Below are 27,795 nucleotides of genomic sequence, written 5' to 3'. Positions count from 1 at the left end.
ATCATGAGATATATATGAGCTGAAACATAGGCGGGATGTGAGGAGGAGACTCCCACTGATACTCCCCTGCAGTCCCTCGCGGCGACACTGCTCCTTCCATGAAACAGGCAATGGAGTGAAGAAAGAAACACCCACGGCACTCACAGTCTTCTGGGATAAAAGGTGTTCTGGATGCGACAGGCATCATTGGGTAGTGAGTGAAATTCAGAATGTTTCCCCAGAGACTGGACCCAACTGATTTCAGACTAACTAAAATAACTCCCAGTGTGCACTCTGCATGACCGTCTCGTCCCCTCTGATCTCCCAAACCGCAGCACGGCTCAATCTGGATGCTAATTCGGTGTGGGACTAACACATTCTGAAGGTGTGGTTCGGTCATTTCATTCGGCCATTGTGTGCGTTGTCCTCTAGAAAACTGCCACTCTGTGAGATGAGCTGTCTCTGTCTGTTACAGATAAAAGGTTTGTTGATTAAGCTGATTTGGCTGATTATCATCTCTCTGGGTTTTATAGGGCTGTGTGTGATACGGCCAATAGCTTCCATCAAGATATAGGTCATTTCTTATCAGAAGTGATACATGTCATAAGATCAAATGTAATTCTGTATAGTCTACATCAAAAGACCACATGGTATTTGTTATATTCCTATTAGAATTAAAAACTAGAACATCAGTAAATGTATTTTCTTATGTTATTTAGAGCTTTAGTGCAACATTAAAAACACAGTTTAAATAAATAAAAATAAATATTTATATTATTATCTTAGGTTTTTGCAAACATAACATTATATTCCCTATTTCACATCAGAGTTTCTGACATTTGAGTAAACATGTGCTTGCTATCAATTGTGGTTATTTATCTCTATATATGAATAAATTGTGATATTGAAATACAACATTAATTAATTCATCATATTGAATTCTCCCCCAGCCCTATCTTTTTAAAGACTTCATACGGTTGTCAACAGACACTTGTTTAAATAAGCCAAGATAACATTTTGGCTATCCTAGAACAAGTCGAATGATTGGATGTAATGAGAAGAAGTTGGATAAGTTATACTGGAAGCATCAGGGGGGGATATAATTGGGAAGTCAGGGGTTAAAAGGGATTGACCTCACATTTAAAACATGAGAACAGACGGTACACTAACTGTATGGAAATGTGTCGTAAAACCACCTCAGCATCATTCTAGTTGTTGGCTGTAATCAGTGGTGGAGGAAGTCTTCAGATCCTCATTATAGGTGTTTTATCATTCTCTGTGAAATAACTCATTATTACAGCTGTCACAAAACACTGAAGTGAAGTACAACACGTGAGTGCGTGTTATACACCTGTCAGGAAATACCCTCACAGGCCCCACTGTCTTTCCTTTCTGCACACGTCCTGTCTCTCCTCACTATCACCAACAAACCAAGGCATGAAATACCCATAAATAAACTTTAAAAATGTGCTTCCTCCTCATTTGCACTTTAATCTTATCCACCTGATCAAATATGCAGCAAGAATCTTGTTGACAAGTGACAGAGCGGAGGAGTATGGTATTTTAGTTTTGAGGCTCGGAGTGATGGAGGAGGCGTGAACGTTGTCGGCCCGTCTCCTGAAGTAAAAACGAGTGCGCAGAGGAAGGAACCGTGTTGAGAGGAAACTAGGGGATTTGATTGCAGCTATTATAGAAATTAACCCGGGTGTAATTATTAATAAACTGTCCCACTCTCCTGTGGCCATTGTTGTGTGCTGCCTTGCTAACATGGGTTGTTGCTGAGAAAACACTACGACGCACTCCATCTCACTCGGATGAATCGGAATGTTTTTTTAGCAGCCTCCAGGTCTCCAGGGAAATGGACACAATATCTCTTTCCCTGCTACAGCTCATTAAACTGCCATTTCACTTAGACTCAATGTGAAATGTTCTTCTTCAGGTCACAGAGTCAACGACGGTCTGTGGCACTCGGTGAGTCTCAACACGAGGAATCTGCAGGTCGCCCTGACTGTGGATAGTGAGCCGTCCTCCGCCATTGAACTGTGGGAACAACTCGAGTCGAGAGGCCACTTCTACTTTGGAGGTTAGTGGACTCTCAAGATGTGTTTGCAGTATTAATATACCAGTATTCGTTCTCCTTTAACATATTGAAAAACGGAATATTTCTTGTGAGATGCATACTGCTTCTACACAGTGGTGGGAAGTACTCAAGAACTGTACATTTCCATTGTATACTGTTCTAATACAACTACTAAACTATCATGTAAAGGTACACCTTGTCTTCTCACTGCATGTATTTGTTACTTAATTCACAGGTTCCTATTATGAGAACATTAATTAAAGCAACTAATGAGATGTGATGCATTGTTGTGACTTAAGTATAAGCAGTATAAAAGTAATTAAACGTAGCTTCATATTTACAGACAGCAAAATGATTTGAATGCATTTTAATTAAAACTCAGTGATATAATGTATATTATTCCAAAATGTTGCGAAATTAGAACTTTGAGTTTCAGGACTTTAAGTTTATTAAAACCGTTGTACTTTTACTCAAGTAAAATGTTGAACGCCAGAGTGTTAATTGTATTTCTACACTGGTTTTTCTACTCTAACTTAAATAAGTACTTCTTCCACCTCTGCTTCCACACTAACACGTTGCATCATGTGTGTTAATTTAATCCAGGCTGCCCCACCTTGGACTGCCAGTACGTGACTCCGGACTTCCAGGGGTGTGTGCGGCTTATATTCATCAACAGCCAACCGATATATCTCAATCATGTACAGCAAGGGTTGCTGGGAAATTATAACGAGCTTCAGTTCGACACCTGCAACATACGAGACAGGTAAAACAGTGTGAATGTGCGCTTTTTATTTAATTGGTGTGGAGTTATTAAACCGATGTTTGAGAAAAACTTGACAGCGCACGGGCAGGATGTATCAAACGTCACAATCTGTAAAACATTATCCAAGCTGGCAGCAAAGACGTATTCACGCCAACATTGTTAATTTTGAGATGGCAGTCTGTTGTCTGCAGAACTCACCGAAAGTCACTGACATCTTGTCCTATAAAGAAAAACACACTGACGGGATCATCCAATTAAACTGCAACAGAAACTCTCCAACACCTTCTCTGGCAGAGGACTATGCTAACAAGCTGCTCCCTGCTGTCCTGTGTGGCGCCCCCCCCCCCCAACCCCTATCCCTCATTACCATGCACAGCTGTGGGCCCTCTGAATGGGATTGGCAGACCAACAAGCTCGATGTGGTTTGGAAAAATATATAAGAAAGAGACAAACATGCAAACTGCAGTTCTTCCCCCGTGTTTGCCCCGAGGAGAATCTCTCCTTTGTCAAAGTACCTGCTTTCTAGTCCAGATTGTTCGCTGTCAGACGATATGCAAACACCTCAGCGCTGCCAGGCTGTTGTTTCAGCAGGAAAAGGGATGCACTCTAGGAAATGACAGGAAGATCAAGTGATGTTTCCCTTACCCAAGCTGAGATGCATGCCTCTTGTGCAAGAATGAGTGCTTGTTATTTTTGAACTGAAACCAATGATACAAACATTCCCTAATGCAGTGGTTCTCAAACTTTTCCAATAATGTACCTCCTTTGAAACAAAATCCCCCCAAGTACCCCCTGATCAGCGCAAAAACGATGTGTTAGGGGGAAAAAGCCTATAAAGAGGTACAGCACAGCGCTGCACCATCAGCGTCTGATTTGTTAAAACAACAACATTGTAACTGAGAAACACTTAGATGCTACATTTCAAATGTTTACAATCCATCACTAAATTCATGGCCAACCAATTTTAATATCATGCAATACCACGACTAAGACGACATTAGTTGCATTGAACTGATCTTTTTAATAAGTTGTACTTACAATGTAGTGAAACATGGGCTTGTGCTTCACTGAGGACCTTTGTCATTCTGACAGCGAGGCAACTGCAGTTATTACACTTCGCGTTTTGAAATATGTGTAACTCTAGTCCAGGGGTGGGGAATCTCCGGCCCCCGGGCCGTATACGGCCCGCGAGACAATTTGATACGGCCCTCGAGGTAACGCAAGCAAAAAAGAAAAAAAATTAAGAAATCTAGACGGCAAAATATGTAACAAGCGAGTACCTGTTTTTCCTGACCATGGTCAGGGTCCTTGAACACAACACGAGCCTAACGTGTCATCACGTGGTATATGTCTCCTCCGACAGGGGTTTAGAGCTGCCGGAGAGCAGAGCACCAGAACGCCGCTCCGGGCCGGGACTTCACAAATGTCAGTTCCCATAAGGAGCCGTACACATGCCGCAGTTTTTGCGTGTCTGTGTCTTTAGTTGAAAGCTCAGTGGCGATCTGTTCATCTGTCATACTGATCAGACAGTCGATAACTTTGTTGTTATTAGCATCTGGTTAGCTAGCTATGCTAACGAATATAAGAAGCTTTTTCTACTACCAGTGAGGTAAAGGCACATCTTTATATGATCATTATAGTTCTAAAAAAATAAGAGAATACAGTAAACGGGTATAAAATACTATATGACAGTAAAAAAAAGTTGTTATTAATAAACAAGAATACAGTTTGAAAGGGGAGTGATTTGTAAAATATCCATAAAGAAAAAGAAAATCTGCTTCCAGTTCTGTTTCATATGGTGCTGAGAGAGGTATCCATAGATCTCCTAATGTTGCTCTCAAAATGCACCAAACTTCAACATTTAAAAAAAAATCTTCCCGGGGGAACATGCGCCGGGCCCAGACCCCCCTAGAGGAGATTAGGTCCCCCCCCCCACTTAAATCATATTCACATTGATAGGAAACTAAATTGCACACATCTTGTGTCCATATCTTTCTGTTTTGATGGACATGCCACACCGTGCACGTGCATGCATGCGCGAATCATGGTAAAATATCTGGATTAAGAGGTTGCTTTTTCTTTGCACAGCATGAAAGAAAGGCCAAATGAATGGGCTGTGATTTTAGTATTTTTAAGCAGACGTCAATAATTTGTACGGCCCTCGGAGGATGTTGAAAACATTGAAATGGCCCTTGAGAGGAAAAAGGTTCCCCACCCCTGCTCTAGTCTATGAATATAAAACCCACACTGCTCAAACTTCGTTACTTTTCCTAAAATTGGTATATTTATCTATTTTATTTTTTTCATTAACATAAAATAAATCTCACGTACCCCCTGCAGTACCCCAACGTACCCCCATTTGAGAACCACTGCCCTAATGTATAGAAAAGATTTAAAGCGACGCCCCTATGTCATTTTTAGGCCACTAGGGGGCAGAAGAACCTGAAAACAAGCTTCAGAAAATGCCCATACATATCTTATCACTTATATGAAATTATTATATGAGTTGTGCCAAAAATGTAAGCAGTGTGCAAGGGCAAAGACTCAACGCACCAATAACACTGGACGCACTGCATTTCCAATGTTCTTGTGCAATTGATATGTTAATAATATATTTTCTGGCCATTGATTTTTACCCGCTAGCAGCCAACGCTACTCTCCAGATCAAGAAACAATGAGTCCCAAAGAGCCAGAAACCTGACCTCAGTGCTGTAGTAAAGGGAGAGTAAGACACGCGGTAATATTATTAGGAAGCAGGTTTTGTGGCCCTCTGATCGACTGACAGGGTTCTTTAGTTTGCTCAGTGATCATTACCAGGCTGTTCCGCTACCTGGGGATAGCGCCTGCACGCTATATTGTTTATTGAATTTTAGCATAGTGCTGTTTGGTAGACAGTGGGTATATCCAGGACTTTAATTGTTTAAGGGGAGGTTGCTATCCCACTGCAAGTAACGTTGCATCCTAAAGTCATATAGGAACCAATCTAAAGCTGATTGATGGTGTCATTTTTCTGCAGCTTTTACAATCAGCATTTTCCCCATTATGATAAGTTAGAGCAAACATGATGCCGCTAACAGTTGCCTATATTAACCTGTTATAAGGATTGTTTGGTAATGCTTTTTGGGGGGAGCTCAACAAGATGTTTTTTTTAGTGGTGCTTTTGCAAACATGTTATAAAATACTTGCCTATTTTTACACATCACGCAGACACAAACCAATCCAGCGCCAATCCACTGACCCTTTAGCTCATGTTTGGTCTCCTCCAATTCATGAGCTTAATAAAGCTCTTTAGATAAGATAAGACTTCATTGATCCCAATGTGGGAATGTGTCGTGTTGCAGCATTCATAGCAGTGTTATCTGCTTAATATGATACTTTTCATACCAGCTACATGCTAACATTGGTTGTAGGTTGTTTGTTGGTCGGCAGGACGCGTACAATGGGTTTATCATATATATATATTGAATCGCCACGTGCTGAAAAGTGCTGTATAAACAAAATTGCGTTGCCTTGCCTGTCAGAGTATTTTATTTGTTTACCAAAAGTGCTTTCTGTTACCATTGGAATGAGCTATGTAGGGATGCAGTTGTGATTGATCATTCTTTGTAGGGTTGTCATAACACACGGCAGCTCTTGCATTACATCCAGTCTTTTCACTCGTAACTTTTACAGAAAATATTGATTACAGATAAAATACCGAAATTTAAATGTAAAGAAAATGTGAACTGTACCCTGACTGCAGAAAGTACTGTATGTGTTTTTCCCTGCAAATGAACAATTTATATTCAGCACCAAAGAAAATGAAATATGTGAGTGGGTGACACATCCACCCTTTTCTTTTTGATGTGTCGTCGATGTATTTGCACACCCTGTGCTATAATCCTCTGCGAGGAAGTGACAGGCTGCAGTACAGCTTGGTTAATGTGTATTGCATTGATGTTACCTCTTCATTTCACTCACTGCAGCTTATTCAATGACCCCAGAGTTTGAGAAAATCATCTTTTATCCGAGTTAATCTCCTCTTGCTCCGTCTAATTAAACGTAGAGGCTCTATTTGTGGTCAGTGTGTGTTTAGGTGTGCTGGCTACTGTAACTCTGTGACCTGTAAGGGAACCCTTGAACCCATCAGAAAATAGCAAGATGGTAATTAAACCAATGGCTGCAACCTTACCCGTGTTGCGGCTGGCCCGCTCGGCTGCCGTTAATAGGTGAGAGATGAAAGTGTATGAAATTATAGATGCATGCTTGAAAGGCTGGCAATTATGTGAAACTGAAGGAGGCTCGAGGAAGGGACTATTAATCAGAAGAGTGCGGTTTGAAATTTCTGCGAAGCGCTCATTGTAGCGAAATCCCATTAACAGGCATTCTAGTCTGAAGGTGACAGTAATGCTTTTATTTTTAGAGAAAACGCCGGGACATGTCAGCTTTTTCAAATCCAGGCGGGGCGCAGTATGAGACACCGTCATTTCACAGTTCTTAGGGATTTTTAATGAATAAACTGCAAATTAGTCTTTGGGGGTGAGTTTCAAAGCGTTGTTCATAATTGCCTACAGAAGAATAAAGAGAAAAGGGAGAAGGGCTCTTTCTTACCTGATAAATAAAAGATTATGTTTGCAAACACTAACAAAGGCAGTAGCGTTATAGTGCCTAGTGTGAGAAATGCCTGGGAGGTTTGTGTGATCTTTTATTTCGCCGCTCCTAACAGCTATATTTGTTGTGAAATTATCAAAGTAGTGGAACATCGGCCAGGTTGAAAGTAAAAATGTATTATGAGCTAACTAGAGCTGCAGTTGTTATTCTATTAGTATACCAATGAGATGTAATTAGTCACTATTTTAAACGAATGCGGTAATTATTTCTCTTTCAAGCTTTTTAAATGTGATCGTTTGACTCTCCTATGATTTAAACTCTCTTTTAAGTTGAGACTGCTGCCTTTTTTATTGTGACATTTTCTACTGTGACATGTCTCCATGCTTTAATGTTCAAAAATATCTTTATTGTTCTCATAGTGCCTGTGCTGCAGCACCTCTTTTCCCCCTCTGTCTGAAACCAGAGCCCAGTCTGCTCTGATTGGTCAGCTGGCCGGCTCTGTTGTGATTGGTCAAACATTTAAGATGTCCCACCCCTTAGGCTAGTGTGTGGGAGAAAAGCTTCCTCTGGAGGGACATGCGGGGATTTGAGCATTTCCAGGCACACAAACCTCTATATCACACAGGAAAGAGACCACTCCAAAAGGCATAACGGGGCCTCTTTAATGCGCTTAATGTATTGTAAAGTACTTTGAATTCCCTTGTGTTGAAATGTTATATACAAATAAACTTGCCATGCCTCAAGAAAGTAATGAGAATGATCTCCTGATATGCCACGGTTGTGTTTTCCAGATGCCTTCCTAACCTGTGTGAGCACGGAGGCCGCTGCTCTCAGACGTGGAGCTCTTTCTCCTGCGACTGTTCAGGAACCGGATACTCCGGAGCCACCTGTCACAACTGTGAGCAGTTCTTCTTTGCACTTTTTCATTTCTCCGTCTAGTCTCAACCTGCCATGTTGCCCTCTGCACCCCCTCACATTTTCTAGGTCTACTGAGCTGTGTCATTGGATTCAGTACACACCTGTCTTGCTCATAACTTGTCTTCGATTTGTGCAACTGAGAGTAAAGCAGAACCTGGTACCGTCTCAACGTGACGTGACCTTACAAACACGGCTGTTATTCTCACTTTCACATTTCTGAGGAAGTATTTTTCCGCTATATCCTGAAATAGCTTATGGCTGACTTTAGATTGACTTGACTTCAAGGGTTTTTTCTCTCATGGGTGTTTTTTTATTGTATGATGCTCTGCAACACCGCTTGATATATGCAGTGGCGACAGCTGTTAGAAACTATGTGTGAAATTCCCCTGCCACAGAATCTTCATTTCTTGTTTATACGCAGGCAAACAGAGTTGTCTTTGCATATTGGAGCGAACATGACGGATAAGAGCATCGGCTGGATTAGAAATAAGCCTTTTGCAACACAACATTCATCAAGTCCCCCAAAAAAGCACATACAATTTACATTTTCTCTAGACCTCAAGCTAATATCTTGAAACTTAAAAATTGGAAACAGTTAAGCAATTGACAGCTGACTGTACTGAGAGAGTGATACTCTGCATGTACAGTTTGGAGGGTAGTTTCTTATTTTGCCTGAGCAATATTACAAAAATACAAGAACAGAAATGTAAGGAAAGTAATAAATAGTGTCTTTTTATACTGTTGTATTCTCCACTTGTTAGCATAGCTTATTAGCTACCGGAATCACTTCCAAAGCTAAACAGTTCTAAATAATTGTCGGTTTAACTAAAAAACACAATAAATCCAAGATATAGTAGCTTACAGTTTTATTACCACTGTTAAGCTGCACTTGTGCCATTTTGGTAATTGGTTCCAGATACTTTAATGCCCTTTGAGCAATAAGAAGATTGTATTCTGCTGTTAAATCCTGTTCAAATCCTCCATTTTAAAATAGTGAAAAGGATAGGGAGTGTACCTCAAGTTTTATAGTAAATACATGTTGAGCAAGCCTTGGACTCGTCGTAACTATAGTATCCAATGCTGTTTTCATATTACAGATGTACTTACAATGGCAATGTGTCTTTGGCACTGGCAAATTAAACAAACATCACCATACACAGAATAACATGCAGTTCAGACACAATACACAAAACAAAATGCATCTTCAAGTCTTGACCTCACTATCGTTTTGGAGGGGAGTCTAATTTAAACAGGCTGTTATTAAGAATATTTGGCTGTTATAAAATGTGCCTAAAAAGCACACAAAGTAGATGTTCATGAAATCAATCAGTCACCAACACCCTGATTATTAAGGTATGACAACAGTAACTTAAAAATATCATAAGTAAAGATAGTTGTTGTGTCGTCAGATGACTCCGGAGGAAGCTGTTGGGAGCGTGGGCTGATTATTGGAGGAAACTGATTTGTGTCCCTGTTCTGTTTCTCCCAGCCATCTACGAGTCCTCCTGCGAGGCCTACAAACTGATTGGCAGCTCCTCCGGCTTCTACTCTATTGATCCAGATGGTAGTGGTCCCCTGGGGCCCACACAGGTATACTGCAACATGACAGGTAAGATAATTGTAATTCACATGTTGTCACCTTTACCCTTTTTGAGTTCCACTGAGGACTGGCAGAGTGCTCGGTGTAAAGAGTCCACTCACTTAGAGCTCACACTCGCATCGATCCATCCCACCACGGCCATCCGACAGTTTACGATCCAGTAAGAAATCATTACGGACACTCAGGGCAGTCCCTGAGAGTTCAGGACATATCAGCGGGGAGTCAATAGCTTTAGTCAAAGTCCAGGTGGTTACACTGTAACATTAAAGGTCCCCTATTATACTGTTTTTCATCAATTTATGACAGGTCTCAGATATATAGAAAAGCAAGACTCAGAAGTGTTTGGCTTGAAACACCAAACAGATCATTACCCATAATCCCCTCTGTTTCAGCCCTGTTTCAAAATTGCTGATTCTCTGTCTGTTACTTTAGATGAAAATAAGGAGCCCCTCCCCACGCCCCTCTGAGAGATATTTGGTTAGAAAGAACACAATGGTGCTCTAGGAGGAGATTCAGGTGATAAGGAGGGTGGGGTTACCTTGGTTGCTGATTGGCTAATGGCTACACAAGCCAACAAATCGTTATGACATCATAAAGTGGCCAAAATCTGATCAGCTCGTTTTCAGACAGGTTTTTATAGAAATGGATCAGGACAAAAAGAGAGAGAATCTTTTTTCCTGAAACTTTCAGAGTCTCTTTCCACAGAGGGGACACATGGTGATGTAGAAAATACATTTCTTCTGAAAGCAAACCTTCAATTGATTCATATGAGCCAAGTATATGTTTATGTAAATCTTTTAGTAACTATGGTTACATGTATGCATATCAGCATGCGAGAGTGGTTTATTTTCATCAGGTCCATAAGTGAGTATTTCTGTCCAAGACGCCTTCTGTTCATCCTGTCAGTGTATGTTTGTCATTTTTCATTACATGCAGTCAATTTGAATAATAACATCACAGAAAGCGCCTGCAGTTATTTATTGTAAGCCAGGTGAGAAAAGAATGTAATAAAACATGGATTTTCCAAGGCTGAGCCGGTGGCTTTCCCTTCTGAGAAAGGTTGGGAAAAGCACCGCCCTTGGATTGATTGATTTGTGTTTATTCCTGTGTACCAATGGGACCAGAATGATGTATGTTGATCCCATGGGCATTCAACATTAGACATGAAAGTTTGACATACACTAAAAACATTAAAATGTCTGGGAAAATGGGGACACCAATACATTTATCCCGAAACAACTTTGTTTCTGAACTATCTTCTTGACGCAATGCTATTCTGTGACTCAATGTGACCTTCATTTGAAAACTAATGTAATATTTATTAATTTCCATTCACTGAGCCTCCCCTGAAACTCTTTGGAGCCCCCATGGCCCACCTCACATTTCAAAACCTCTCCATTAGAAAGGGCCGTGTCCTCCAAGTCACCCGAGTCTAATTTCCCCGTGGTTCATCTTCATCATGTTTACTCCTCTTGGTTGTTTCTAAAAGGCTAGCATGAAGACCAACTGTACTTCAGATGTGAAACACACAAATAGCAATTCAATTTGTCATTGGGGCTTGAACTCTTATTTAAGAATAACCACTCTTCTAGCGGAAATATAACCAGTCAATACTCTCTTATTCTGCTTTAGTGCCCAAACAAATAGAGTTAGCACCCCTTGATTCAGTTGGCCACTCGAAGCATCTTTTTTGAGTATCATAATGACGGTCAGGTTATGGCTTCTCAAATTTAAATGTGACACAACTTAACCGGCTTACGTCTCTAAAGCCCCACTCGTGGCCTTAAGAGGCAGCAATTCTCATTAGAGCAGGGTCATTAAAGTCAAAAGGGTTAATCCCCCTGGGAACACTAATCTGCTCAGTACACTTCATGGTGGTCTGCCATTCAATTATGATAACATGTCCGTGCTGACGGACATTTTGGACAGAGGGTAGTGCCACTGAAAAAAGTCCAACATGGAAATTAATTTCATTTATTTAAACGGCAATCTGTTCATTGGATTGGATTTATTTTGTGTCTGATTGTGGTGCAAATTTGGATTTCACAAACATTATATAGATGCATCTGCTGCGACGACGAATATCCACATCAACAATTACTTTTGACTTATGGAATATCATCTCTTTGTATTGTATTTGACCACTTGCTAAAAGAAAAGGATATTAAAGGGTGAGGAAATCCAACTAAATTCACTGTAATCTGCATACATTTCCACTTGACATTTAAATATAATTATTATTTAGTCATTTGGCAGGACTATTGGATGTATGTCTTTGGTCTAAATATGGAATCTTTCCCTTTCCATCATGTCATCCTGTCAGACATTTCCATATCACTCTGATCTATTGATGGCAAGAATACACAATGTGCTCCCTTTCGCCCAACGGTCACCTGAGATGTGGCATTTGAAAGACAGCGAGCTGGACACAACCTGATCCACGCTCCTCCTGACATGTAGCACAAAACACATTCTGTGAAGTTTTGACACTGTGGAGACAGCATTCATCACCGGCCTGTCACTACTTTCTCGGCCACTTTGTCCTTTGCAAGGTTAATGTAACTGGGAGGTTACAGAGGGAAGCGCTGCCTCCTCCCCGCTCTCTGGTTCTGGCATGTTGTGTTGCCAGTGCTCCCTCGCAGAGCTGCAGATATGCCTCTACTTGACCTCAATTAAGGAATCTATTAGAAATGTAAATAGCTCTAAGCCTGACAACCTGATGTGAATATTCACAAAGTGGAGGGGGATTTTCTCTCTGACAGAGTCAACATGGATTCCAGAAAATGGAAACTGAGCCGAGAAGGAAGTGGGACTCCTGATCTGATTTTATTGGACAAACTCTCTCTCTGCGTTTTCAATTGTTACACATGGAAAATAATGACGATTAATTATTCTGCTGTGCTCAGATTGAGTGCTTTGGAACTGAAAGGTCTATATCTAAAATGTTTGACGTTCAAAAGGTCATCCAATCGTGGCTTGAGAGCAAATAAATTCATTAGGAGTTCAGTGCTACAAAGATTTCTGAAATGTCACAGAAACACTGATAGCTTAACCAACAACTCAGAATAATTGACTCGCTAATGAACTGCTGACGTGTACAGTCAAATATGACACAAATCAAATCACACACTTTTCGGACCCACTGATCAAATGAACTATGGCTTTGGCTTATTAAGTGTTTTCCATTAAGAAATAAAACAAGGTCTAAATCAAATGTGCCTACTATTAATGTTAATCAATAAAAACTGCTTTCCCTACTAAGTTGTGTCAAAATGTCTGCCATGTAAAAGCTAAATTGTCCCTTTTCATCAACATCTTTAGTGACGGTTGCACTTTAGCAATTTACTGAATTTGGAAATATATTTAAAATCATATATTTCCCCGGCATTGGGACATTTGCTCTAGTAAAAAGCATTTAACTACTTGCGAACCATGCTGCGAATGGATCTGGCCCTTCCTACATCCAGGACATGGTTAAACCGTACACCCCAGCACGTGCTCTACGCTCTGCATCAGCCAAACGACTCGCTGCACCCTCGCTGCGAAGGGGACCCAAGTTCCCATCAGCAAAAACACGTGGGTTTGCTATCCTGGCTCCAACATGGTGGAATGAGCTCCCCGTTGACATCAGGACAGCAGATAGCTTACACACCTTCCGGCGCAGACTGAAAACTCATCTCTTTCGACTCCACTTCGAGCGATAGAACTATTAACAAAGCACTTATATACTAATAAAGGACTGGCTTACCTAAAGCCAGTGGAGTAGCACTTGAAATGTTTTTGCTCTATGAAACCTGATGTACTTATTATATGATTCTGTTTTCTTCAAGTTTGTATTTTGTTGGTCGAACGCACTTATTGTAAGTCGCTTTGGATAAAAGCGTCAGCTAAATGCAATGTAATGTAACTGTTGGCATATGAGGAAATAGTGCTAACAAAGTAGCATGTTTTATTGCAGTGGGTTTAACCAGGTGGAAGATTATTAGGTTCATTTAACGCCGCTCCTTTAAGAATCCAAGGTGTGCGCTGATGTTACAGCCATTAACATGTTTTGATTTAAAAGCTGCTCATAGTGCGACCTGCTAACGGATGCTATGTTTCTTTTAGAGGAGAAGGTGTGGACGGTTTTGACGCACAACATCACGGCTCCAGTTACAGTCCAGGGCTCCTCTCTTCTCAAACCCTACATCATGAAGTTCAACTACAGCGCCTCAGCTGATCAACTCCGTGCCATCGTGTCCGGCTCAGAGCAGTGCCAGCAGGAAGTGGTTTACAACTGCAGGAAGTCCCGCCTCTTTAACACAAAAGGTGAGTAATATATACCTGCTGAAGTCTTTATGAGCTGTGATTAAATCATTGTTCAAAAACAACAAAAAGATTTAAAGCCAATATCAATTCAAATCATGTTTACAAATGAAGATATCGCTCTGCTAGCACACAAGCTAACAGATAACTCGGGTGTTTCAGATGGGCTATGTTACTTTCTCTTGTATACTATTAAAGGAAGAAGATATTTAGTTGTTGTCCTTTTGGTTTAAGAAATTGCGCTCTACAGATGTAGCTAGCATAGTGGTTGTTCAAACTAAAATAAAAAGGGAAGTCCAGATAGTGTAAAAGATTAATTCTTTACAAATGCAAAACGTATTCCTTAATGGTGAATGATACTAAAAGGCAGGCATTTTTCAGTAGCAATAAGTGTTAGTGTTTAAAAGTATATCACCGGGTTGTGAGCGTGCACGTATCCCATTGGCCAGAGCAGCACCTTGACAGATAACCTTGCATGTTCTTTTTGTAAAAGTTAGGCAAGTATTTTGGTGAAACAAAACTTTTGTATTGCCATAGCTTTCTCGAGGTACCTCTGTGTTGCCAGATTGACCCCATTTGAATGAGTAAGGTTCTATCATTCATTTGAACATGGCCTTAGTGTGGAAGTTGTGTGACTTGACTGTTCTGTACTTTGCAGCATCGGCGGGGGGTTTGTTATTACATTGTGAATTGAAAGTCAGGCTGTCTGTGCTGTGTCGCATTGGGAGCTGCTGCGCCTTCGACACCCTGCCTTCTGCATCGCTCTTGTTATATTTTCACAATAACTGGAGAAGCGACTCCAATCTTTTCCTGTGAATTCATCTTCAACTGCTTTGGCACCTACGGTGTCCCAAACATCCAAACATTTCCTCTTGAATCATGAAACATTCATGAAGTCGCGCATGTCCCCATTCCCAATTCCCCGGGTGCCATGCATATACAAACAAACAACTTCATTATCACACTAGACATCAAAGAGAAAACGGAAACGGCCTGTTTTATAGCTTCACAAACAATTTCAGAAACCATTTTTGATGGTTTCCTTTGTAGTTTGGCGCACAAATCTCCCGTGGAAGAAGGTCAAATGTCTCTTCACGCTTCACTTTCCTGAGCGTGTAGACATTACAAATAACACTGTAGATATCAAACCTACAGCATATTCAAATGAATGATTGGACAACATTGCACTTCACATGCTAATCTACAAAGGAAACGACAACAGCTTTGAATCCGCCTGCTGAGTTTATGCAGGAAAAGCAGATCTGAAGTCAAGCCGAATGTCGCCTCTCTGCCGTCTTCCCTGTCAGTTAACAGGTTCAGTCATTTCATGGAATTGTAATACAAACATTGGTCTGAATTGCATTGTTTACACACTTTCCTTATTTAACACCCATAATGAACCCAGTTCGCTAAGAGATAACAATTGTTTTTTTCCATGTTTTGTTAAATTCACAACAGCATTTTAATGACCCTTCTTCTCGGTGTTCAATTCTCAAGTACCGTACTTTTCGGACTATAAGCCGCGACTTTTTCCCCCATTTTTTTTGTACAGCTAACGGCCACTAGGGACAATAGTATGAAGCTGCAGCGTCGGAGACAGCAGTTACAGAACCGCAGTTACAGAACCGCACACACAGGTCCCGCGTCACGACCGCACACACAGGTCCCGCGTCACGTGACGGAGCACGTGACGGGGTCCCGCGACGGTGACGGAGCACGTGACGGTCAACGCACGTTCACATGAATGCTTATATATTCTGTTAATTTAGTTGAGAATTTCAAAAATATAGTCTTTTATGTCTTTTATATGTATATTAAACAACACTGTTAATTTAGTTTTGGGTATGTTTATAATTCTCGTTTCAGTATTATTCAAAAGAAAACAACACTGTTAAACACTGTTCCTTCTACAGTATCATAATTCTCGTTTCATTATTATTATTAATAAATCAAAGGTGTCTTCGAAGAGGTGCTAGATTACTGAAAAACAACTGTTAGTGTGTTCATGCACCAGCCTGCAAAAGATAAACAAGCAGTTTGACCGAGAGGCATTTCAGTTCAGAATACATTTTTATTTATTTTTATTGCGGGGTCTGCTGTTTCTTCACTGGGGGTGAGGCGGGGTCTGCTGTTGCCTCTCGAGGGAGATAACCTGTCGTGGCACTCTGAATATTGGCTGAAGGGTTCCCTCCAGCAAGCTTCTGGCCTCCAGAGTCCAGAAGGCAAACCTTTGAAACAATAAGAACAAGACGTCATCTAAAGTATTGCATAGGGAAAGGCTAAGGCATTGGTGCACAATTGATATGCATTAATAATCTCAACAATAACTGACTAAAACACCTCATGCAATATTACAAAACATGTCAAAATGATGACACTGTCTGATAAACGGTAAGCAGGCAGTCAGCACAGTAAAGATTATTTACAATGAATTCAAATTGTAATACAATGACTATTAAAGAAGCATTTACACTGAAGACAGAACTTAGGCTACTGCTGATTTAATGTAGTGGACATATTGACATGCTTTTGTCATCCGTTGAAGTTTAATTAATTAGCTGACTATAATTCATCATTAGGGTTGGGAAGTTTACTTTTTTTAAATGTAGTAGGTTACAGATGAGTAACTAGAAAATGCATTTCTTGCAGAAAATGCGTGCGAATGCTGGAAACTGTGAACATTTATGGCTGAATTTAGCTGAAAATGCAGAAAAAGCTGAATGTGTTATTAGCTGAATGCTAGCTGCTTTTAGATACAAAAATGCAGAAAAAGCTTAATATTTAAAAGAAAAGGTTTAAAAAAGGTATAAACAACAACATGTATAGCCTTGATGTCCTGAAATAGCTGAATAAGGTAATAGTGGAATGGGTTCTGCAGCTGAACATAGGCCGAAGGAGTTAAATATCAGATGTAAGTAGTAGTGAATGAATTTGTATTAAGATGAGAAAAGAAAGTATAGGCTTGGGAAAGCAGCAGAATATTTTGACTGCAAACTTTTCCACTAAAACCATACGTCACCAATAATGTATAAAATATGTGTAACCTGTTGAAGTCAGTATGAAGTCCATCAGACAGAAAATAATAGGCTGAGACAGTCTGTTAAAGTCCAGTCTGTAGTGTTTGTTTCTGTTCCTGAGCACCTACTCAGAACACCCAATCAGAACACCTGTGTGTGTGTCCGGAGATCACAGACAACCAACTGCAGCACTGCGTCCCATAAGAATGCATTGACTTGTATATCTGACCATTTTGCCACCTGTTCAAAAACTAGAGAGAGAGAGAGAGAGAGAGAGAGAGAGAGAGAGAGAGAGAGAGAGAGAGAGAGAGAGAGAGAGAGAGAGAGAGAGAGAGAGAGAGAGAGAGAGAGAGAGAGAGAGAGAGTGTGTCTGTGTTTGAGAGAGTGTGTGTGTGTGTCTGTGTTTGAGAGAGAGTGTGTGTGTGTGTGTGTGTGTGTGTGTGTGTGTGTGTGTGTGTGTGTGTGTGTGTGTGTGTGTGTGTGTGTGTGTGTGTGTGTGTGTGTGTGTGTGTGTGTGTGTGTGTGTGTGTGAGATAGAATGTGTGTGTGTGTGTGTGTGTGTGTGTGTGTGTGTGTGTGTGTGTGTACAATTTTGCCACCTGTTCAAAAACGATGGCTCCTATAAAATAAAATGAGTAGACCGTGAGCATCAGGGAACCCCAATGAACTGAAATATGTTGTTTTTTTGGTTTTGTGTGTAAAATGTGGAGATGGGAGCAGTTTGTCTAAAGTGCACTTCTCCCTGCTCTGAAGAAAGATCCGGAACAATTTAACAAGGGAATCAATTGGGAGCTAGCTGGACTTTTTCTCTCTTCATGCCCTCAAGAGGCATTTTGTTTAATATGTTTTCTTAATGTTTTCTTATTTTCCAAGCTATGAGAGGTTTTCCTACGTTTTCCATGAAAAAATATGTCTGAGGAGTGTAGGGTTTGGGAATTATGGCAAGTTTAAAACATTTTTGGGGGAGAATTTCAGGCACCGCTGCACTCTGTTTTGAGATCAAAGCACTCTAGAGTTAATGAGCTGCTCCATCCACTCCAATGTTAAGATCTGGAAAAGGCCTCTCTGCCAAGCTCCAAACTAATTCCAATATCTCAAAAAGTTGAAAATATATCAAAATGATTTTATACAAGTTTTATAGCTGAAGGTATTGTGATCATTTGAAAGTTGGAATGAAGTGTCTGGCTGAAATTATGTGGAAGGAGATGCATTTGGCGCAAAGTGTAGGAAAAGTGGATTTGAAGGCATCTCCCATTGACTTCAATGTTACAAAAATAGTTTAAAAAGCTGAATATTTCAAAAAGTATGAAATATTTTTGAAAAAGTTGAAGGTTTCTTATCAATTGCTGAAAAGGCTGAATAGTTTAATATTTGAATGGTTTCTGTAGCTGAAAGTAAGCTGAAGTTATGGAGAGCTAAAGTATTGGCTGATTTGAAGGCTCTTCCCATTGACTTCAATGTTAAAAAAAGAGTTTAAAAAGCTGAATATTTCAAAAAGTATAAAATATTTTGAAAAGTTGAAGGTTTCCCATCGATTCCTGAACAGGCTGAATAGTTTAATATTTGAATGGTTTCTGTAGCTGAAAATAAGCTGAAGTTATGGAGAGCCAAAGTATTGGCTGAAATAATAAGAGGAAGAATAAAGTTTTTTTGAAGCACTATAGTGGAATGCTGTAAACAGCATTCGCACTAATTACCCTGTTAAAAATGTAATAAGTAATGTAACTTGACTATGTAACTATTTGTATTGAAATTCTAATGTTAATTTTGGTTATTTTATGTTTTTTGTGAGTCACTTTGGATAAAAGCCTCTGTCAAATAACATAACCATAACATACAGTTTCATTAAACAAATAAACAAAATGGTTAACAGTTGGTTTTGCAGCGAGTCATCATAGGCTAACAGATTACATTTAGCACGTGTTGCTTGTATGGCTGTTCAATACAACAGAATAGTTGTTAACTTTAAAAAAAAAAAAACATGATTCACATTACTCACACTCTTACTGTAATTAGTGATTCAATTACTCAACTATGACACCTAGTTGGGCTTGCCACAATCACGCTAGTTTCATTAAACAAATGATCAAATATGCTAACGAAGCTAATGCTTTTGCCGAAAGCTATAGCTAACGAATAGTTGTTTTTAGAGACTTTAATATGGTTAGAAGCTATCATAAGCAAACAGATGTTTGTTTGTATTGCCTTAACACTATCATAGTTAATGTTAGCTAATCACACTTCATTTCAAGACACCGGAATTGTTATTAATGTTAAACAAATAAAACTGTAAAAGCACTTCACATTACTCACATTCTCTGCATTGACGTGCTCCGTCACGTGCCGCCGTGACGCGGGACCTGTGTGTGCGGTTCTACAAGTGCGGTCCTAACTGCTGTCTCCGACGCTGCAGCTTCATGCTACTCACTAGGGAACCTCCTAAATCTATGGATTTTACAGGTAAAATTAACCACCTTTAACGCTATGGGCTCTATGACCGGTCCGCGCCCGCCACCTCTAAGCGGCGGGCTCCAGCAGGAAAAGCTGGAGGCCGGAAAAGAGTGAGACAGGTAGCGCGCCAAAGTAAAAGTGGAACCGAGAGACAGAACGAGAGCAAGACAGACGGACAATTTAGCTGCTGCAGCTTATATGCAGGTGCGCTTTATAGTCCGAAAAGTACGGTAGTTGATACATCTATTTCGGTTTTACACCTAACTAGGATTGAGTGTTGTTCTTAGGAAAGGACACCAACTGAATGAGAAAGCCAAATGTTGAATTGGCGAGTTTAGAAAAGACTTGTGTTTCACTCTAGTGATGGTATCTCAGAGTGATGTCAGCCTGTCCAACCAGCTGTTGAGATGTGTCTTGTGTTTGTTTACATTTGAAAAAAAATCATTTGCAGTGTCACCCTCTAAGAACTCTCTTTGTTATTTGTTTGAGATTGATGAAATACCAATCTTTGACGACAACTAGCACTTGTTCTATGGTGTTGAAGTGCTATCATCAGAATCTCAATTCACCATTTCAATGTTGGCCTGTCACAGTATTCCTCCACCGTTGTTTGTTCCCAAATCATTTGCATCGTGTCTGTGACGAACATTGCAGGCTCTAGCCGCTGCTTGTAAGGGCTTCGTGTGCGGGAGTTGTCAACATTTTGATTTCCCTTCATCCTAGTGGGGAGACAGAAAGCTGTATTTGCTTTGCTGGCTGTGAACATGTCCTGACATTATCCAGCCAATTTGAGAGGGAGAGTGAGAGTCATCTCTGCTTCAGGAAGTATTGATTGTCTTTTGTGTGTGTTCAGTGTCTGAGGAGGGATTTGAGATGAGCCGCAGTGCAGAAGGGAACAGGTGTACAGTGAGCTAATCAAAAGATACAGTCAAAAGACGATTAAGAGTTCATTCATTTTAAGATTTGTAATTATTATGCTGGTTTGTTGGCCAGTGTTGTACAAGCAAACAGTGTTCACTGCGCCTATATTGTTTTTATTTTCTGTCCTATTTACCACTGCATATACCGTACTTTTCGGACTATAAAGCGCACCTGCATATAAGCCGCAGCAGCTAAATTGTCCGTCTGTCTTGCTCTCGTTCTGTCTCTCGGTTCCACTTTTACTTTGGCGCGCTACCTGTCTCACTCTTTTCCGGCCTCCAGCTTTTCCTGCTGGAGCCCGCCGCTTAAAGGTGGCGGGCGCAGACCGGTCCTAGAGCCCATAGAGTTAAAGGTGGTTAATTTTACCTGTAAAATCCATAGATTTAGGAGGTTCCCTAGTGGCCGTTAGCTGTACACAAAAAATGGGGGGAAAAGTCGCGGCTTATAGTCCGAAAAGTACGGTATGTCTTTTTGTGTTTTTATACTTCAAGTCAGACTTTGGCTTTTAGGTTTCACGTTATTTGGCATTTGCCTGTTTTACACATAAGGCTGGGCGATGTGAAGAAAGCAAATGTCACAATGTTTTGATTAAATACCACGATATTGATATTGCAACAATTTTGTTAAATTCGAAAAAGATTCAAACAATGAGATTTTGTTCAAACCATTATCAGTAATACATTGGATGGAGGTACAGTAATGACTAACGTTTGAGGCAATTAAGAGAACAACAACAACAACAATCAGAAGGAAAAAACCACACGGTTCTATCATGCAGCCTTACACCAGGAAAAGAAACACCTAATAAGATGAGAAGTACCATAAGATAAGATACACGTAATGACAATCTCAACAAATCTAAGACAATGTCTTATTTCATAACATGTATTGATGTATTGCCCAGTCCTAATTAAGTGCTGACTGCAAGATGTTAGGAAATATGCTAAATAATGTATTTAATAGCAACTCAGATAATTAAAAATGTTTTTTCCGTGCCTTGGCTCCGTAGGCAGCGCTGTTTGTTGAGTTCGGAGGTGTGGCGCTGCCAGTAGCGCTGAAACAGAGGAGATCAATAGACAAACAGACAGAACATGTATTCACTGATTGGTTTCTTAGCCTGCTTGCTTTTCGTGGTTGTAAAGAGAGCAACAGCTTGAGGAGGGAGAAAGAGAGACGGGTGTTTCTGCACCTCGCCCGCTGATTGTGACGGAGAATTGTAAATCAAATCAAATATGTATTTCGACTCTGTTAGTGTTACCTTCCCATGTGAGTGCTCTGATTCATAATTGTGTTGTTTGATTTGAAAAACAGTAGCCTTACACATTGTTGTTGTGAAGCCTTTTGCGAGCTATTGCAAGTCAATGTATTTATTTAATAAAGAAAATTGCCACCTTGCAGTTTAACACCCCCCTCAGTCACATGACCCTGTCGCCTGGCCTGGGTGTCAGACTGAAACAGTGTGATGCCACGACTCAATATTCATACTTCAGTAATAGGAGCCTATGCCTGTTCCAATGCATCGGCCCCCACATCTCCTTCAAGAGCCTCAATGCTATCTATCATTATATGACTGTTATTAAGTTTAAAGCTCGTCGTTTTTCTGTATTTCTGATTTCTGAAAGCCATATTTGCCGCCATCGAGTAAACCCATGGTGGCATTAAACCGTTTGTCACAGGCTGTCAGATCCTGTTGAGAGAAGTGTTATCTACAAAAGCAGAATTTCACATGGGGGGCGAGTTAATAGAGATGGGACATTGTTCGCTGTATCATACTAATATGTCATGTCCATCCATATATTTAAACGTATGCAGCTATAATGTATGCCGGGGAGGATGAGGGCGTCTTACCATGTGACACTTGATTATGTGTTGTGACATGTGGCTTAATGGGCTTTCCCTCTCGCTGGCCTCATCTGCGATGCACGGTCACGCTGTGTGACGGATGATTGAAGCTGGATCACTTAACCCCGTAGTGGAGGCGATGAATTATGCCTTTACCTCGTGTGCATAGAGGCAACTTACGAAGCCCGAGCAGAGAAACAAAACAAATCTATTTACGCAATGCAGGGAATAAACAATTTGGTTGAATTACAACAACAAAAAAGAAGATGTGTTTATTTATTTCACATAAACCATACATAAAAACAGTGACAGATACAAATAAGCAATGCAGCAGATGTAATATATAGAGGGCGTCTAGCTTAAGCTAACATGCAGTCAGCGGCACTGGTTAGGCTTTCAAATTGGAGTTGATAAAAAAAAAGCGGAGTAAAAATAACAGGATATCTATTTACATAATGTTAAAGTGTGAATGCATTGAATATGACTGTGTAAAAGTGATGGATGTGATAGTGTATGTGTGTATAACCTTTAAAATGAATGCCTCATGTTTCATGTATGTGGAGCTGTGTCTGCATATATTATATATGTGTATTTGTGTAACAAATAGACAAACTGTTCTCGGTGCTTAAACGCTTTATGTGTGGACTTGTAGGTGGTCTGATTACCTAAAGTGTGCAGGTTGTGTGAGATATTGTGAATCACCTTTATTAATTTGTTTGATTTTATTCTCATTATAATGTCAGGTTTATGTAAGCCTCTCATGCAGCAGCCTCTCACAGATTAGTTTTACAGTCGCATGCTATCTATACATCTTTAATATTTGTTTAATATTTCTTCGGTGCACAGAAACACATCTTTCAAGGATTCAAGGCTTTTATTGTCATTCGTACACAGCTACAGTGACAAGGAAATGCTGAGGTCACAGGCTCCTCCAACAGTGCAAAAAGCAGATAATAGTGCAAGTAAATAAAATATAATATAATATAAATAGTGCAAGAATAGTCTATACAAATACCGTACTTTTCGGACTATAAAGCGCACCTGCATATAAGCCGCAGCAGCTAAGTTGTCCGTCTGTCTTGCTCTCGTTCTGTCTCTCGGTTCCACTTTCACTTTGGCGCGCTACCTGTCTCACTCTTTTCCGGCCTCCAGCTTTTCCTGCTGGAGCCCGCCGCTTAAAGGTGGCGGGCGCGGACCGGTCATAGAGCCCATAGCGATAAAGGTGGTTAATTTTACCTGTAAAATCCATAGATTTAGGAGGTTCCCTAGTGGCCGTTATCTGTACACAAAAAATGGGGGGAAAGTCGCGGCTTATAGTCCGAAAAGTACCGTAATTGGAATATTGATATATAAGTTGCAAACGGATGAATGTTATGGATGTTCTTTCAAAAGTGCAGGTCTTATTTTTCCCTTTTGAGATAGATCCAGTGGAGCAAAGACATGCAATCCTCCTACTATAACCCATGACCTTGAACTACTTAAGCGTGAGCTCCGTGGTAACCGACTGTCCGCTGTGATGTTTCAGACGGGAGTCCGCTCACCTGGTGGCTGGACTGGCAGGGGGAGAAGCGCAGCTACTGGGGGGGCTTCCTGCCGGGGGTGCAGCAGTGCTCCTGCAGCCTGGAGGAGAACTGCGTGGACATGAACTACTTCTGCAACTGTGACGCGGATACTGACTCATGGTAAGCTGTGCACACACACTCACACACACACACACACTGCATTTTTTTTAGATCAGAGAGAACATTTCCTGTGATATTGAAGATGCAAAGGTGTTATTGTCATATGCACAAGGCTACAGTGTAGAAATGGAGATGCAGTTCTTCTGACCCGAGCTCCTCCAACAACAACACAACAACAGGAATGTTTATCGGGGCACTTTTTATTGAAAGAGGTGTTTCTATTATGTTGTTCACCACATGTACCGTGTATCTCTGAGGGTAGAGAACATGTTGCAACGCAATTTACAAGCTGTGAAAGAAGTATTCCGATCCTATACTAAAGTGAAATACCACACTGTAAAAATGCTCCACTACAAGTTAAAGTAGTTATTGTTCAGTCAAATGTTTCCTATCAGTGTTTGAATATATTATATTATGGTTTTGGATGTATATTACGGCTCCATTCATGTGTATAATCTATTGTATTTTGCTCGTTCAGGTTGTGCTCTGTTGGGTAGATTCATCTCCATCAATGCATCAGATTGTATATTATCATTATAGTTATGGAGCTTCTGCTGATTCTAAAAGCAAAACCGAAAAATGCCCGTGTTTCCAGCTAATCCCAAATGGTTGTTTATATAGTTTAAGAAGTAATATCAAACATTATGGAAAACTGTAGTTTTTACTGTTTCGGATTTTCTTTGTTTACACTGGAGAGGAAAACTAGGAAAATGTGTTATCTGAAAAGTAACTTGTAACTAAACTGTCGAGTACATGTGCAATATTTTCTTTCAGATGTGGTATAGTCATAGTAATAATAATACATGGGACTTTTATAGCGCTTTTCATGAAACTCAAAGACGCTTTGACAGAGAATTAAGAAACAAGACAAGAGAAAATAAAAAAAAACAGACAACAAAGAAATACAAAACAGGAAATAGGGGAGGGAGGGGGCGGTCAGTGGTTTTGAGTGATGTTTTGAATGCTGTGAGGGAGGAAGAATCTCTGATGGATTGGGGTAGTGAGTAGAAGTATTACCTTGCATGAAACGAAAATAGTCAAGTAAAGTACCTCACCTAGTATAGCTCTAGTAAAGTAGTAAGAGTAAATGTACTCAGTCAAACTCCAGCACTGCTCCAACCTCCATCCTCCACAATGAACACACGGTTACAGTAAATAAACCTGTTAGGGAAAACAATTGAAGATTAGAACATTAATGAAGGGATTATCTATTTTAGAAATGATTAAGTTTAAGCTGGGTGTTCATAATAAAGTCGCTGCTGAGTGTATCGGCGCTCGGTCCTGATCTAAAAATAAGCTTCCCTCCTGTATGTAAATGTCTAAATACTGTATGTAAAATAAAACGGGTCAAGACCATGAGAGAAGTGAAACCCAGATGAATAATGGCATAAATGATCTCATCATGGCTCCCTCTCTGGGACATCCATAAGCTGAGACCCTGAGATAACCCACCGATGAACTGCTTATGATTAAGAAGCCAAATTATCGATTTGGGATTCAACACAAATCAATGGGGAGAGACTGAATCTACATCGCAGAGCACCACGAACATCTCAGAGTCCAGGTTCACTTTTCTATTCGCCAGTTCATTCGAATCAAGTGACGCAGAATCTTTAACAATCTCATCCCAGTGTGTACCCCACGTTGATTAATTACAGCTCAGAGACATGATAACAATCGGGATCAATCTAATCATATTTTTAAGCACTGAAGGAAAAGACAAAGGCTGCATTGTAGTGGTGGTGTATTAGACGCTCTTTGTTTCCTGTGTGTTAATCCAATGCAAAGCTTCTCTCGATTCAGCTCGGTTTGCATATTTCCAGAGGCAGCTGTCTGCACCGTGATAGATTGCCCCTTTTTGAATGTGTTTACTCTCCGCTCTGTGCTAATGCAGAGGAATGGATGCCTTTATCTGAATCCCCAGAAAGTCACCCGCCCCCCGGGCACCGTGTTACTATTTCTTTATTTATGTTTTGTGTGCCACAGGGCTAATGACACCGGAATCCTCTCCTATAAAGACCACCTGCCAGTGAGCCAGATAGTCATCGGGGACACCAACCGAACGGGCTCGCAGGCTGTGTACCACATCGGGCCGCTGCGTTGTTATGGAGACAGTAGGTGATCACCTCAGTGTTGAAGCGACTGTGCCAGATTTGGCTGCAGATGGAGACCTTGATTCCCACTTTTAGGATTGATCAGAGCTGAGAGGATGCCTTCACGCCTCATGTGTTCATCCATGAGTACAGAGTTAAAACAAACAACAAGTCAGACCTCTGGAGGGGCAAACAAATGAGGGGGGGACACGGGGGGGGGGGGGGGCAGCACGGGAACATGAAAGAGGTTGTAGATATTTTCTGCTCAATGTCCCAGAGTGAGGTGTGGACAAAGGGCAGGGAATTTGTAGTAGCTCATCTGCAGTCAAATGTAGCTCAGAGACCCCCATGATATTATTTCAAATTCAAGTGGAGAGGGTTTCCTGCAGAAATTAAATGTCTGCACGGAAGAGAGGGACTATTTCCTGTGTTGTGACCTATTTAGTTTCCCACTTTTAAACCATTTCTAGACATTATAAGACATATCATAAGCTAAACTATGTTATTATGAATGTATGACTATGTATTGAAAAACGTTTCCTATTGTGCAAATAATTGTATTACAGTTTGCTAAGAGAAGTAATAGCTTTGGTGATTTGCATGTAGTTTCCAGACCTTGTTATTCCCTTGAAATAAACCTTTTTCACTTCATAGAAAATGCAGTCGTTTTTACACGAGGAAGTGATTTACTTTTAATGGTATTATTTGACTTTATTCTTTAACCTCGGCACCGCAGCATCCCCCAGCAATGAGCACTCCTAACAAAGGATGTGGAAATTTTTAATGCGCCAAATAAAACGGCTTACTGAAAAGGAAATCTGCATATAATGTGAAATACAAAGGCTGCCTCACAACAGGAACTACAGCATTTTTTAAATGTGTTAAAGAGCTCCAAACAATTATGTTATGTGTGCTTTGCCACATCTCCTGCGATGCTGTGAATGATGCGGGTGCCCTTTTAGTTTAAATGAATTGGAGTCAGGATGTTATACATTTATTAAAACGTCTTAGCGGGCTTGACACAGGCAGTGTGTGTGAATTCTGACACCAAAGGCCTTCCTGTTGAAAACCACAACTGTGGAAACACTGGTGACAGATCACATGTTGTGTTTCATTAAAGCCTTTTCCTCAGGTTTCAACTTTCTCAAACTGATGAAAAGGTGCAAATTAGGCAAACAGGGAAACAAAAGAAAACTTTGTGCACAGCCTCCAAGTCAGGAATCTTCCTATCTCAACTCTTCTTCTCTTTTCCTTCCAGAGTCTATTTGGAACGCAGCGTCTTTCTACCAGGAGTCCTCCTACCTCTACTTCCCCACGCTGCAGGCCGAGCTCGCCTCTGATATCTCCTTCCACTTCAAGACCAGCGCGCCTTCAGGGGTGTTTCTGGAAAACCAGGGCCTCAAGGACTTCATCCGAGTGGAGCTCAGCTGTGAGTCAACTTTCTGACCAGAATAGACAAGTAGGGAAAGAAGTACATGACAAGGACATGCAAACAGAAGAACACCCTCAAAAAGATCCTGTCAGGGATTTATCTTTAAAAGCACATAGCTGGAA

General features: G+C 40.6%; 1 protein-coding gene across 1 annotated transcript in view; it reads left to right on the top strand.

Moving 5' to 3' along the window:
• The window catches only part of cntnap5a (contactin associated protein family member 5a), a 114,270-nt gene that overhangs the window by 56,005 nt on the left and 30,470 nt on the right, over positions 1-27,795 (top strand). The window contains exons 9-16 of the mRNA XM_034110655.2: positions 1,919-2,062; positions 2,663-2,822; positions 8,204-8,310; positions 9,820-9,939; positions 14,038-14,238; positions 23,992-24,148; positions 26,135-26,262; positions 27,500-27,670. Of these exons, the coding sequence (XP_033966546.1) occupies positions 1,919-2,062; positions 2,663-2,822; positions 8,204-8,310; positions 9,820-9,939; positions 14,038-14,238; positions 23,992-24,148; positions 26,135-26,262; positions 27,500-27,670 (1,188 nt within the window). The remainder of the gene's footprint in view (positions 1-1,918; positions 2,063-2,662; positions 2,823-8,203; positions 8,311-9,819; positions 9,940-14,037; positions 14,239-23,991; positions 24,149-26,134; positions 26,263-27,499; positions 27,671-27,795) is intronic.

This window comes from Pseudochaenichthys georgianus, chromosome 21 (assembly GCF_902827115.2).
Source record: "Pseudochaenichthys georgianus chromosome 21, fPseGeo1.2, whole genome shotgun sequence".
Classification (NCBI taxonomy): Eukaryota; Metazoa; Chordata; class Actinopteri; order Perciformes; family Channichthyidae; genus Pseudochaenichthys; species Pseudochaenichthys georgianus.
This window is presented reverse-complemented; position numbering and strand designations above follow the sequence as displayed.